General features: G+C 50.5%; 1 protein-coding gene across 1 annotated transcript; it reads left to right on the top strand.

Moving 5' to 3' along the window:
- Positions 1-5046: 5046 nt before the first annotated feature.
- On the top strand, positions 5047-15026 carry LOC144932381 (cytochrome P450 7B1-like). Its single transcript, XM_078856355.1, has 7 exons — positions 5047-5123; positions 7906-8042; positions 8919-9103; positions 9278-9731; positions 10841-11047; positions 11999-12180; positions 14724-15026. Exons 1-7 carry the CDS (start codon positions 5047-5049, stop codon positions 15024-15026), a joined length of 1545 nt encoding a protein of 514 aa, XP_078712481.1.
- Positions 15027-15281: the final 255 nt, after the last annotated feature.

The raw sequence follows: 15281 nt of genomic DNA, 5'->3' as shown, positions 1-15281 counted from the left end.
CAGCAACTGCAGCAGCAGCAGAAACTGCAGCAGCAGCAACTGCAGCAGCAGCAGCAACTGCAGCAGCAGCAACTGCAGCAGCAGCAGCAGCAGCAACTGCAGCTCCCTTTGATGCTGTTAATCCTGCATAATGCACATGCATATGTAGTACTAATCACATTCCTGCATTTCCCATAAATATGCTAAATTCCTCTTGATATACAAATTCCTTTGTCAAGGCGCCCAGCTTATATAGATGCTCCAAGCTCGTTTGCTGTTTCATTCAGACTCTGTCGCCTCGACGGACCTGGTTTTCACCTGAGGACGGCTGCTTGCGTTGTGGCCGAAACGTCGTGAGAATAATTTTATTATGTTTTATTTTTATTATTTTATTACTTCCCTTCTACGTGACTTTACCGAAAGAACCAAGAAGATGGGTTCTGTTACTAAGTGTGGCTAACTTGGGTTAGGCTGCCCTCCTAGGCGCGTGTGTGTTAGCTAGCTTCATCCCCAAAACGACCCTGAAACCCCCTCTCACACTCCCCCTTTATCCCTTGGCACCCAGCCCCGCCCCTTGCTGTGTCAAGAACGGCCCCCCGCTTCCGGCCACGTGTCCTTAGCTCCTCTAATTGGGGGAGCTTCCGGTCACGTGCCCTCAATTCCTCCAATCGAGGCACGACACCCAGAGACCTCTAACTGTGTCTCTACATCAGGGACGTGCGGTCAGGGGAGGCAGGGGAGGCAGAGCCTCACCTGTCATACTCCAATGAAAACAGCTGTTACGAAAAGTAAAAAAAAACGATAATCAAATAAAATAAATATTAAGATTTTTCCACTTATCTGTGTTATAAATGTAATTTCTGTACGATTTCAATCATTTGTATAGCCAAATCGCCAAATTTGCGGAGCTCCGCTGCAAATACAGGAAGAGACGAGAGGTGAGGCAGCGACGAGCTCAGCCTCCCCTCTGATTGTGCAACCCCTCAGTAACTGTATGGAACGCGGGCAATAAGCGCGTGCCTGTTACGATCTCAGTATGTCACCATTGTAATGTTTGTAGACCCCTTCATTTCATGTCCTCGCCTTCCATACTCTAGGTAGCTTATTTTACGTATGTGTATAAAGATATTTAGGCTCGCTGGTCTCGTCATGAAACTGCAATGAAAAAGCACCAGGGGAGGCAGCTATCACATCAGCCTCACTGAGGGGGACGTGTCTAACACGCCCCCCTCTGCGAGGACACGCCCCTCAGTGAGGACACGCCTCTCAGTGAGGACACGCCCCCCTCAGTGTGTGAATTGGCTCTGACACTGGCCAGTGCCTCCCCAGCCATTGACCTCACTGCACGTCACTGCTCTACATATGTATTTTGAACTTCTTTTGCACCGTACGTATTACACGTCGATCGGAAACACGGCCAGTGCCAAAGAAAACGTAACAAGGGCTGAATGGTGCGCAGAGCATCGTGGAGCGATGCACGTGTCATATCGGTCGCTACAATTGTCATCCAGGATGAATATGTCCAGGGCACACGCTCCTTTCTCCACCGATATTTTATTAAAAGATGGATTTTGCAACCGTGTTATCAATGAAGCAATTCCGTAAAATTCGAAAATACTGTTAATCTTTATTTAGATTGGAGGAAATCCGATGAGCTATGAAGCTCTTTTTCACAGATGTCCAGTAGGGGCGGGTTCAGCAAGTTACAACAACAAACAATACAACAAAAACCGACGGAAGTGCAAAATAGAGAAAAAGGTAACGTTTACAACCCCACGATTAAAACAAATAAAACTTCCAAATCCCACTCATTAATGTCGTGTCCATCATCGCAACCTCGATTACTGACAACCCTGTGTGGGCCACAGAACCCTTGGCATGCTCAGTAATGGTGCCGAGGCATCGTCCGCTCTTCACCGCAAACCCAGCACACGGTGCGTGTGCTGGGCCTGGTTGAGAATGCCCCACTTGCTGCGGTTTACTTTTCAGCAGCCAACACCGCCAGGCGCCGCCAAATTGGCTGTGGCTCGGCTGACCCTGGCGGAAGAGTTGCTCTGCTTCTCGACGTCTCGTCTTAGCAGTTCCTCGCTGTTGTGCGCTCCACAGTTGGAGCCCGCGTGCTCGCTGGAGATGAGCTGAGAGTCTACAGCATGGGACCCCCTTTGCCAGTACCTTTTATCTGGCAACAAAACAGGTGTTAAGATGTTAAAACACCAAACTTAAATCTTTTACAAGGTTAAATTTCGATTTAAAGCTTTCATGACTGCAGGGATTCTTATTGGTTATTTCGGTAAAGTCACGTAGAAGGGAAATAATAAAATAATAAAAATTCTACATAATATCATACAATTATCACGACGTTTCGGCCACAACGCAAGCAGTTGGTCTTCCTCATTACTTTGATAGTGCATTGCAGAGGTGTGGACTCGAGTCATGTGACTTGGACTCGAGTCAGACTCGAGTCATGAATTTGATGACTTGCGACTCGACTTGGACTTGCATAACAATGACTTTGTCCCACCTATGAGATGTGGACTCGAGTCATGTGACTTGGACTCGAGTCAGACTCGAGTCATGAATTTGATGACTTGCGACTCGACTTGGACTTGCATAACAATGACTTTGTCCCACCTCTGGTGCATTGTCTTTGGGCTGTACGCCTTTTGGCATTCTCTGGTCTAACACCGTTCGGAACGAGGCAAAAAAAAGGCTGTGTCTGGTGTGGACCGATCAGTTTCAAGGACAATGCACATATTATCAGAGTATGTTTTTTGTTTGCATTCTGACCACAAGCATTGTGGTTAATGAAGACATGATTCCTTGTAAAAGGTTTAAGTTTGGTGTTTTAACATCTAAACACCTGTTTTGTTTCCAGATTAAAGGGGAAAACCCTATTATCATGAGCTGAAAGATTCTGTGGTGGTGGTGGAGATAAGCTGATAAATGTTGTGGTGGTGGTGGATATGAGCTGAGAGATTCCTTGGTGGTGGTGGAGATGACCTGATAGATTTCGTGGTGGTGGTATGTGTAATACTCTTACGTGATTTGAGTCGACTGGCAGCTGGTATATGCTGGTAGAGTGGTTGAGTGTTACACCGAGGAAGACCGAATTTGAGCAGTGAAGCCAGTTTTACGCCGATCCTTGTGATGCCCAGTCCGTGCTTCGCGTGCCTCTTGCGTCTAGAGAAGGTGCACATTCGGGGTCTTCCTCGAAGTAACGGTTGTTAGTTTGTTAAAGTCGCCGTCAGGGTCATTACGACAAGGTGCAAGTCCTTGCATTGGGCTGTCACACAGAGGTCGTCCACGTAAATGAGACTAACGGTATCTGGGGTGGATTAGCTGAGCGTTGGTGTAGATGTTAAACAGTGATGGGGCAAGCTGGATGGAAAGCGACTCTGCTTTACATCCAGTTCTACGAGTGCGGATGAGTTTGGTTCGACGTACAGGTCTTCAGTCATCTCCGGCAGCTTGGTGAGTAGCCGTCGATGATTGGCGGCATCGTAGGCTGCCCAGTCGTTCTACGGATACAGCTCCGGTAGTCAAACCAATTCTCGAAACCACCCTCGGTGTGCCGCGCAAGGTTGAGCAGCTGGGTTGTGCACGGTTTACCTGGTCTCTGGGATCGACCTCTCATCCGTACGCGGTGCAATACGAATACACGACAGAGACCAATCACAGCTCGGTTTTCCAGAGGTTGATTCTCAAGCTTCCCTCCTGAATTCACACGATTCAAATGTAAAATAAACCACAGGAACAGGTATGTATGGATGTTGAACTTCTTTCTCACCGTACATAACCATCCGTGACAATTAGAGGTGCGGGGGAAGGACAACAATCTAAATACACAAAACAGTTCTAAAGAAATAAATTTTCAACTTAGATAATTTAAAAGTGCATAGCTCCTGTGGCTTCCTAATATCGAAAGGAAGAGCCGTCTCAGACGGCCACGGAAGCGCATCTAACAGCGTGTGATGCAGTGACCGCCTTTGTTCGATGGTTAGCCAAAAGCCGCTGCTGTGAGGATGACCCTATACAAACTCAGTTGCTTTTGTCTCGAACCGCGGGCCCACCAAAATAAACGATTCCAGGGCAAGGGGCCAGGCAAATAGAAGACAGGCAACTGGAGTTTGCACAGCACAAGCGACGATGCACGGTTTTCTAGGGGGTCAAAGGACAACGAGACAACACGAGTCGGATCATCGTTGCCGGCAATATGAAGTAACTTGGTTAGGTTATTCCAAGACGTACAAAGGCCGAATAACCAACAATGAAAGTCCAGACTCTAAAGTCCAGCCGTGGAAGCCAGAGGTTGACCCCTGCGCTCACAGGTCTCGGCTCAGGTCAAATCGCAGGAGTTGGGCGGAGGGGGCCGCGGGCTTGACTGAGATCGCAAACTCCCAGGGCACAGGCACAAGGTGAAGCGGTGCCACAAGAGGTCCCAGACTCGCAGGTCTCGGCCACAAGCCGAGGAGGTCGCAAGCTCGCAGGGAAAGAATGTCGTGGGCGAGCGGCGCTGTGCATCTCGCAGCGTAGCTCGAAGGTTGCAGGGTAACTCCTCTCGGCAGGGCTGCAGCGGCAACAATAACAACAACAACAATAACAACAATAACAATGCCGTTTGTTGCTGGGCCAAAAGTGCGCCGAGGCTCATCGGCCGCAATTTTTTTTTGTCTCCAAACAGAAACACAACCGCGAGCGAATCCTCGTGCAGGAATGTCCCAATTGTAGCAGGACCCTCCTGAAAAAGGGGCACAGGCCCTGAGACGCAATCGTGTCTTTGTTGGGCAAAATAGCGAAGACAGGGAGATGTTTTTTCAGATGTTTAAAAAGCAAAAAACAACTTGCTCGACCTGCCAGGCCTCGTTGGGAGCAAGCGTCGCACACAGGGCTGGCACTGTGTCAGCTGGCACCACGCCGCGCGTGATGAATGAATTGCTTTCACGTGTGGCGGTGGAGGAGGAGTGAAACTCAGACTCAAAACCGCGACAACCTCGGCGCTAAGAGATCACAGAGCAGCCAGCACTGGCATCGTCTCCTGCGCTCGCCCGACCGATCTCGCCGATCGCCATGTCGCCCCTGGTGGCCCTCGTCTGCTTGGCCGGACTGCTGATGTTGCTGCTCTACCTGTCCGGGGTGCGACGCAGGTGAGGTTGGCTCCATGACAACCCACACACCCCCCCCCCCCCCACAATGTGTATGTATCTATGTTGAACTTCTTTCACACCGGACGTAAACGAAAGTTGCGGGGTGGGGGGAGATCGAAGGGGTTACTTAACAGCCTTTGCGATAACTTCACGGCAGCTTCTCAGATGTTTACGTGGGGGCGTACAAAGGTAATGCGGAGGCTTCTGGTGGTGTTCATGCGAACACGTGTGTGGAGAGAGACTTTTACACGTAGGTTCTCGCGAGAAATATCATCTGTAATAGTTTTTTTTTGTTTAGATCGCGTAAATATATAAATGTGTCGTTAAAACCCGCCACCACCCGACACAGCCAACTAGTAAGGGTTGTTACGTAAACAGAACGTAGCCAATTCGTCACTAGTACAGCACTAACCGGTGTGTTGGAGAGCCAAGCCACAACATTTACAATCAGAGTACGACGTTTCGCCAGTAATTACGACTAGCTTCATCAGGCGACAGCCACATTTGTGGAGAAGTCCACCTGTTTCGTTCCTTATATCAAGGCCGTAGTCATGGAGTCAACATTGGGGGGGACCAAATCTTCCAGGGGGTCTGGGGTCCCCCCCAGAAAAAAAATCTAAATTTGAAAAAATGTTCTGCCTAAAATATAAAAAAAGTTCACTAACACATGGGATGGACTTTTTATTTATGTTTTACAATAATGTCTAATAGTGTATTGTATTACATTGCTCTGTTAATTTCCTTTTTTACGTTTTCTTGTTTCATTGTATGTAATGACAGAGATTAGGGATTAATAAAGTACAACCATAACCACAATCATATGAACAGAAATCTATGCATTGTTATATGAAGGCAAGTCCAGATATTGTGGCCAAGGTTTATTCACAAGTAAACTTGGTGGGCAGCAGAGACGTTGACTCTGCTCTCGTCACCTATCTTCTCCTCGCCTGGCCTCTCTCCTCCTCTTCTCTGGTCCTAATTTCTCCTCTCTTCTCCAGTCATCTTTTTTCCTCTCCTCTGATCTGCAGTCATTTCTGCTCCTTTCCTCTGCTCTCGTCTACTATCCTCTCATCTCCTCTCAAGGCAATGACACGTGTTTTGACTTGCCATTCTTCAAGCAAAGGATCCAAAGGCCTTTTTGCGCTTATCGTTGACACCGATAAAAGACCGGCATATTCCTTCATGGTCCAGTCTGTCCAGTTTTTCCTGACGCACGTGACACATGGCCACATTATTCAGCCTTGTTTGACTCATCGAAGATCTAAGCCATGTCTTAAGCCTCCTCAGGACACTACAACTTCTCTCAGCCTCTACAGGGGAGGCAGGGACGATCAGCAGAAGGCCAACTGAAGCTGCCACCTGACTGAAGAGACCTCTCACCTCTGGCACCATTTCCCTAATAATGCTCGCAACATCTGAGCTCGTTTGAGATGTGTAATTAGCCCCAAACATGGCCAGCTGTACTTGCAGTAGTCTTGAATTCAATTCAGGATAGTAATAATAATGGAAATTTGTTCAGTTTAGTTATGATTATGATTACATTTGTTCATTATTATTTCGGAAGGTGGTGCGTGGTTGCCTCTCGTAGCATAGCAATTATTTTTCAAAAATATTTTTCATATCAAAATATTGGGGGGGGGGATATTTTGAGCATATTTGAATATTGGGGGGGAATGTGTCCCCCCTAATATATATTATAATTACGGCCTTGCCTTATATCGAGGCGTAGACGTGTTGACCACGCAGCTACGCTCTTGCGCCGAGTGGGCGCGGGGGGGGGGGGATTACTGACTCAACGTACAGCAGATCGCTTCGCTTCGCATTCTGTTTGGCGATTAACATTCAAGTTTATTTAACACGAGCTGGTTTGCCCGTCCTAGGACGGAAGCTGTAATATTTATGAAACAAATTGAGCAGAGTATAATTGTATCTTGTGTCAATCATCAAACACTTCACTGCATTTCACTGCAGCACTGTATTAATGGCAGTGATTCTGGCAAAAAAACTCCATCATAAAGCACCTCACTTCATGTCACTGCAGCACTCTACATAACTGACCTTCAATTTGTTCAAATTCACTGCTCTAATACTTTATTCTCTTCTGCTTTCAGTCGCTGGGGTTCAAATAAATTGGAATTCGATACAATATCTGGAAAATCACCGAGAAATGTCTATTTTACCACAATGTAGAAGCATAAATTAGACTTACATTTTGTCTCAAGTGCTAAAGAAATAAATAAAGACACCAAATCCACTTTGTTGCTGCGTATAATTATTTATTAGATTCACTTGCAATAAAGAAACGTCAAACTTAAAGCGAATTTGCGAAAAAAAGTTATTTCCGCTCGACCTTCTGCGTGAGTGTAAAAATCCACCCGCTCATGAATATTAATTATGTGGAGTGACGTCACGCGCGTTACACACAAACAGACATTCTTGGTTGCCGGTGTTCTGCCCACCGCACCCTCAAAGTGTTTGGGTGAACCCCCCACACCCCCCCCACACCCCCCCACACCCCCACACCCGCACACCCACCCACACCCCCACACCCCCCACACCCCCACACCCCGCCACACCCCGCCACACCCCCCACACCCGCACACCCACCCACACCCCCACACCCCCACACCCCCCACACCCCCACACCCCGCCACACCCCCACTTTAAACGCTGCCATGCTATGGGGTTGGCAGGGAGGCGCCCAAACCAGAGCCCCCACTCCCACTTCTCCATAGCCCTGCTCATCCTCTCCCCTGCTGCCCCCCCCCCCTAACCTGTGTAGGCGACCAGGGGAGCACCCTCTGGTACGTGGGTGGATCCCCTATTTTGGAAAAACGTTCGAGTTTTCGCGAGACGGGAAGAGCTTCCTGAAGCGGCTGCAGGAGGAGCACGGCGACATCTTCACGGTGCTCATAGCGGGTGGGTGCCGGGAGTCGCACCGCCCGCCCGCCCGCACAGACGGCGCGGCGCAGACCGCGGCAGACGGGGCAGCGCCGTGGCAAAATCCGACTCGCTGGCCACTGAAATTGAATTTCTTTCGCACCGTACGTAGCCAACCGCGCTCATCGGAGGTGCGGGGGGGGGGACAACAAACTAAACACAAAGAAGTATTTCTAAAGTGATGAGTCTTCAATGCAGATGATGTAAAAGTGCATAGCTCCAGTAGCTTGCTAATATCGGATTTAAGAGCTGAACCGAACGGCCGCAGAAGCGCATCTGAAAGCGCGCGATGCGGTGACCACAGTTCTTGTTCGATGGCCAGCCAGAAGCCACTGCGAGGATAATCGGAGTTTGTGTGATGGAGGGCTGGAGCTAGGAGGGTTTCTGGGGTGTGCCCTGCACGACCGAATGCGGATGACGGAAACAGCACTGGCTGTGGGTGGTTAATTTTGTTAGAGAAGGGACCGCAGAACAGGATATCAGAGAACAACGTCTGATATCCCTGCAAGTGACCTCTTATCCACACGAAGGGACCAGCAATGCCCCACCCATCCTTAGCACGGCAATCAAACCGATGTTTTTACCTGTCAGAGATGGGTGAGTTGATGGTATCAGACCAGTCACCAATTACTGCACAAAGCCATGATTATCATCATCATCATCAGTCCAGTGCTGGATGAAAGCCTCACCAAGCCACCACCACCACCTCTCACGAGACTGCGATGTACCAATCCACTCAGCACAAAGAACCATCACGTAATAAATAATTGGTCTATTCCACTTGTTCCAGCCCGAGAATTACAAATGTTATTTTGATTGTCGTGTGTCCTTCTGCGGACCTCTGCGTGTACGAAGGTCGATACCTCACCTTCGTCATGGACCCCCACGTGTACCCAGTGATCGAGCGGCACGGCAAGCACCTGAACTTCCAAGCTTTCGCCATGCAGGTGTCGGCCGCCTGCTTCGGGCACCCGCGCTCCGATCACCCGACGCTTGGCGTGCCCACCGAGGAGATCAGCAACAGCTACCGCTTCATGCAGGTGTCCTCCGCTCAATAGATGTCCACATGGAGCAGGTGTCATCTATTCAGTAGGCAGCCCACTCAGTGGCTGATAATTATGACTTTACAAGATGATATTAGAGCGATAAAATGAACGTCATCAAAGCGGGTACCAGAGCAGTAACTCAGCTGTGTATTTGTCTCGTCTCTGCAGGGCTCAGAGCTGGAATCCATGATTGAGAGCACAACAAAGCACTTGCACAGGGTGATCATTCGCAGTGTCCAGGATGTCAAGGATGCCATGTCGGGTGACAGAAACTGCAACGGCACCAACGGATGGAAGACGGGGAGCCTGAATGAGTTCTGCTTGGCGACGACCTTCGAAGCGGTGTGGGTGACCCTGTTCGGCTCCACCAACGTGGACTGGCTCGACCACGAATTTTCCACCAAGTTGCTGGAGCACTTTGTCCCGTACGACAAGGCGGTGCCCCTGCTGGCTGCCAACGTCCCCATCTCGCTGCTCCGCTCGAGCAGGCACCACCGGGCGCAGCTTGCCACCCTCCTCACGCCCCCGAGTCTGTCCCGCCTCAAGGACTGCTCCTCCGTCGTGGCGGCACGGACGGAGGTCATCAACTCCAACGGAAACCTCAACGACCACCAGAAGGCCGGTGAGCCTGCACCACGGTGGCGACGACGGGCAGACGAAGCGGCCGCTTAGGGGACCTCTGGCAGCTGAAGGGGTTTCCAGATTCCCTTGAGCTGATAGGGGGTAACAAAAATACAGGCTCATTCAAATCGTAATCGACGTAACACACCGATTGGCAAACAAAAACTCCTGATGATGCTGGTTGTGTCAATTGTCGGCGAAACGTCGTTAATTCAAAATTGAAAACGTTGTGGGGTTTCTCTCCAACCAATTGCCACGTTCTGTTCACTTGACAAACCTCACTGATTGACTGTGTCCGGGTGGAGATGGGTGTATGGCCCATTTGCATTCACGTGATCTAACCTTCATCATGAAGCTTCTTCATCTCAGCAAATTCATCTGTACCGTCTCGTGTCACCACTTTTTATATCTACACTTCTCTCACGCCACTCATCCTTCTGTCTCTCGTCTGTATCCGTTATTTCGGCTCACCACATCGCTACCCCTTGTCTAGATCTCTTCTCTCATCTCACGGGGAGTTTATAAATACAAATGGGTGGCCCACCAAATATAATTTTCTTCTTAAGGGCCCCCAATGGGCCATTACCACTGCTGCTTGTTGGTTTGGTGTCAGTTGCCTCTATTGTTCGTTTGGGGCTGGTTCTGTGCCGGGACCTGGCCGGGCTGGATTGTCCTTGTGTCAGATTTGGTGGAGGACCATGCAAACCTACGGTGGTTCACAAATTATATTTACCAAGGTTGTTACGAATATTGTTTTCTTTTTTTTAAAGGCCACAGTGTTAATTGTGCTTGTGCACCCACTGCCAATGCAGCAGCAGCGTCACCAAATAACGTGTTTAATTTAAATTCATGAATCACCGTACGGCTCATCGGGGCTTAAATTCAGCCGGTCTGCCCCGTTCCACAACCTGGCGCACCACATCCACCGCGCGTCCCTCTCGCTATGGATGCGGCTCGCGAGTCAGAGACGCCTGCTCGAGTTGCCAGCGCGCGCAAGAAAATATTCGGCGAGAAATCAAACCGACCCCCCCCCCGCACCGAACTTGTACGGCAGCATTCCGATCGATGGCCCTGCCGCTCCACTGCTGCCTCCCCCCCCTCCCCCCGCAGCCTACCACCTGCACTTCCTGTGGGGCTCCATGTCGAACACATTGCAGAGCATCTTTTGGAGCATCTACCACCTGCTGCTGCATCCGGACGCGCAGCGGGCCGTGAAGGCCGAGGTGACCGCCTTCCTGGAGGAGACCGGCCAGAGCCCTCGGCTCGGCTCTCCACTGCGCCTCGGCTGCCACCAGTTGGACTCCATGCTCGCCTTGGGTGGGTCTGCCGTGGCATCGCGAGCGGGCGGGCAGAATCGAAGAGCGAGCAGTGAGACAGAACGTTGGGTTGTCGGAATCTGGAGGCGAGGTTAGGGGGTCAGCAGATGGGGACGGCTCGTGATACTATGTATTTATGTATGGTGAACTTCTTTCACACCTTACGTAGTCAACCGCGCTCGATGGAGTGGTGGGAGGAAGGGCGGAAAACTTAACACAAAAAGCTGTTCGAAGGCAATGAGTTTCTCAATCTAGATGGCGACTTAAAAGTGCATCGCTCCACTGGCTTTCTAATATCTGAAGGGGAGAGCGTTCCAGACGGCCGCATAAACGCATCTGGTGACCGTCTTTGTCCGATTGTTTGCCTAGAACCGTCGCTGCTGCGAGGATGACCGGAGTTTGCGTGATGATGGTTTATGCTCCTTGACGAGATCAACAAGGTATCGTGGCCCATTTGTGGCAGGCACTTTGTGTGTAATGAGTGCGTTAGATGGCGAGTTCGATCCTCATTGAAAGGGAAACGTTTCGTCTTTATCGGACCCTCACCTGATGATAAGCAAGGACTGCTATTGAATATCTGTTACCGTCGTGAAATGGTTAGCAAAGTGGACTGGCAATCCAGAAAGGTCACCGGTTTGATCTCCCAAGCGTTGGAGTTAAATTCACGGTGCGTGTTTCCTTACCTCGCACCGATCAGTGCACTCCAGTCGATCGTGTCGTACGGTGGGGTAAAGCGTGGGTACTCCTGCTTCTGGTAGACCAACAATACCTCCTGAAGGGGCTCTCTGGTGGCCCGCTCGCCTGCAGTGGCAGTGAGAAAACAATCGCAGGGCTGAGTCTTTACAAGCGTTCACGCGTGTCAGATTTTGGTCATGCGCATTTGGATTTTGGCAACTTATGCCACGGCCTTCAAGTCACGAGAATTCACGCGCGGTTGCGACGGAGCGAGCAGGCAGCGCAGTGACCGAGAGCCTCCGTCTGACCGCCTCTACGCTCACGATCCGCGTCGCCCAGAAGGACATCGCCATGCCGCTGCCGAACCACGGGACCCTGCGCCTCCGCCAGGGCGACTGGCTCACGCTGCCACCCTACACCTCGCTGCACTTGAACCCCGACGTCTTCCAAGAGCCCCAGGTCACGGGGGTCAGGGGTCACCGCGCCGCACACCTTTGCCATTCATCGACTCTCCCGTCTCATCCATGCCGCGATCGCCCACCGCACTGCGAGTCGCCGCACTTTTAGTCGCCGCACTTCTCTCTCTGCTTCTTCCCTCGCACTTCTCCACGTTGGATCGCGCAGAACTTAGCGGTCCGCTCCGGTCACTCTCGCCGGTTCATCCACTCCTTTACCGCGACTACCACAGTCGTGGTTCCTTTACAACCACGTGCCTTGTTACCTCCATCAGTGATGGCTCGAAGCGGTGAAACTTTCCTGGACATAATCGACGTTATTATTATTCTTGTTTACTGAAAACTTCCAATGATTCAGCGAGTTCACAGCCGATTAGAGCAAAGGCGTGCCTACTCACGAGTCATGTGCAAGGATGAGAGGGAGATAAATAGTTCTTGGCCCAAAATCAACTTATCAGGAAGACCCAGCGGGGCAAAAGTTCACGTCTCTACGCTAGCAAAAGTCACCGCATTAGCAAGTTACGTGAAATATGTTGTCAAAGAAGAGTACCCGAAGCGTTTGTTGGAAATTATCGTTGTGTAACGAATGACTGAACCTGCGTTCATAGCGCACTCTCATCACGGATGCCCCCTATTGGCGGCCTGTCCCTGTGCTGGCTCGGCGGCGGTGGGCATCGTTGTTGACGAGTTGTAGCGCAATGATTTCCACGTGGGTAATATTTTAAATGTATGCAAAAAAATGTTTTACCGAAGTTTTCATTTGAACGCTTTTTCTTCTTTTTAAGTTGTTATGGGGTCAAACCCAGAGAAGCCGGAGGAAACCCCATGCAGAGCGGAGGGAGAGAACGTACTCGCTCCATGGAGAAAGGCGCCCGGGTTGGGAGTCAAACCGAGGCCTCTTCTTGCTTCCAGACAAAAGCGTTACCACTGCTCCACCCCACAATTTACGAACGTGCTCCGCAACGTATACCTGTGCAGAATATTAAAAATAAATATTAATATTGCTATACGCTCAGCATTTGCAAACCCAAGTGGTTACCGACCCAACCAGCTTGGCTCACGGTCTCGGATGCATTGCAACATCCGGGCGTGTGTGGGAAGAGACGGCTGAGGGATTGCTTTGTTCGAAGTGAGATTCCAGTTGAGAAGTCAAGCTAAACAAAAACATTTGGCCCAACAGAAAAGGTAGAATGCATGTTTACCTTGGTATTTGCTGATGCGGCAAATACAAATGTTGTGGGAAACACCTTATCTTTCCAAAACTCCTGCGGGCCGGGTCCTGGTATTTGCACGACTTGAAGTTGATTTGGTGCCAGGCATGAGTAAACGTGTCTGGGTAGATCAGAGATTGAATAAGAAACCGTGCATGTATGGCATTATGCCTGCAATGCAGCACTTTGTAGTAGGCAGGGCGAGGTGGTAGGGCAGGGTTACCACGTCTGAGGTGCGGGACAAAAACGGCACAGAACGAGGCAAAGAATCTCACAACGCCAGCAGCGTGGGAGACTGCACGCAAATGCATTGTCTTCAGTGGTTGCATTATCACGCAGCTGACAAAAAACGGGGACGTTGATTGTCCCAGAGAGACTTCGCAAGATTTCCCAGGATGCAGCTGCCTCACCGAGAGAGCAAAGTCCTCGTGGGTGCATTCCACGCCTTGCCTGCCACTCCGTCATTATTCGTGACCGCCTGGATACGGGCAGAGACCAACACTGGGCTGTCCGCAACCTCATAAAGGTCCTCTTAAAACAAATCCAACAATTCCCGAAAGGTTCACTCCAAGGCCGTAGCCATGGAGTCAACATTGGGGGGGACCAAATCTTCCAGGGGGTTTGGGGTTCCCCCCCCCCCCCCCAGAAAAAAAAATCTAAATTTGAAAACTTATTTCCTGCCTAAAATAGATAAGAATTCACTAACACGTTGGATAGACTTTTTTTTTTACAATAATGTCTAATAGTGTATTGTATTACATGGCTCTGTTTTTTTCTTTTTTACCTTTTCTTGTTTTATTGTGTAATGGCAGAGATTAGGGATTCATAAAGTACAACCATAATCACAATCATATAAACACAAATCTATTTTATAGCAATATATTGGGGGGGGGGGGGGGCATTTTTAGCATATTTGAATATTGGCGCCAATATAGATTATAATTACGGCCTTGGTTCACTCCCTCCCTCGAACTCCCTCCCGTAGGCTCACAAGTGCCTCCTTATTCCTACTAGACATTCTATCTGTTAAGACTTTGGTATATGAATATAAATGTATATTGCCACCTTGCTGCTCCACGTTTTTTCCTGAAATTCCCCCCTTGCCACTCATCGTCAGCTCGGCTCCCTGCGTCCACTTCCCCCTCTAGACTTCTCCGTATAGTCGGCGACGCTTCGCTCTCCGTGTCGGGGTAGTCGGTCGTCTTCGTCAGCGTTGCCCAAAACACATTTTGGGCGAATATTTCCATCGCCAATTTTTGCAAAGGGAAACTAACACCCCATGCCTCGCTTCACCTCCCTGCCTGCCCCCCTCTCTCTCTCTCTCGCCAACACGCAGACCTACAAGTACGACCGCTTCATGGAGGGAGGCAAACCGCGCAAGACCTTCTACAAGGACGGGCGGCCCCTGCGCCACGCGCTCATGCCGTTCGGCTTCGGCGCCACCAAGTGCCCTGGTCGCTTCTTCGCGCTGCTCGTGGACAAGGTCTTCCTGGCGCTGCTCCTCAGCCACGTGGAGATGGAGCTGTGCCCCGGGCAGGTGCCCGTGGAGGCCGACGTGAGCCGGGGCCCGTTTGGGGTCCTCCCTCCGAAGGACGACGTTCAGTTCAGATACCGTCTGCGGCCGGGGCTGGCTGAGTGATGCCCACACGCGCGCGTGTCTGTGTGTGTCTGTGTGCGCGGAGTGGGGAGTGGTGGTGCAGCGGTTAGCGCTCCGCTGCGCTACGCTGCGCTACGAAACCCAGCAAACTCGAATTTGATTCCCGCTCACGGCCTACACCAGTGACGATTATCTGAACAGGTCATGGGCCTTCCCCTAGGTCGACTCGGCATCAAATGAGATCCCGGTGCGATGTGTAAACATCGTCACTGGGGAGACAAAAGCGGCCGAGCGTGG

The sequence above is a fragment of the Lampetra fluviatilis genome, chromosome 5 (assembly GCF_964198595.1).
Source record: "Lampetra fluviatilis chromosome 5, kcLamFluv1.1, whole genome shotgun sequence".
Lineage (NCBI taxonomy): Eukaryota > Metazoa > Chordata > Hyperoartia > Petromyzontiformes > Petromyzontidae > Lampetra > Lampetra fluviatilis.
Note: the sequence above shows the minus strand (reverse complement) of the source record. Positions and strands in the feature narration are given on the sequence as shown.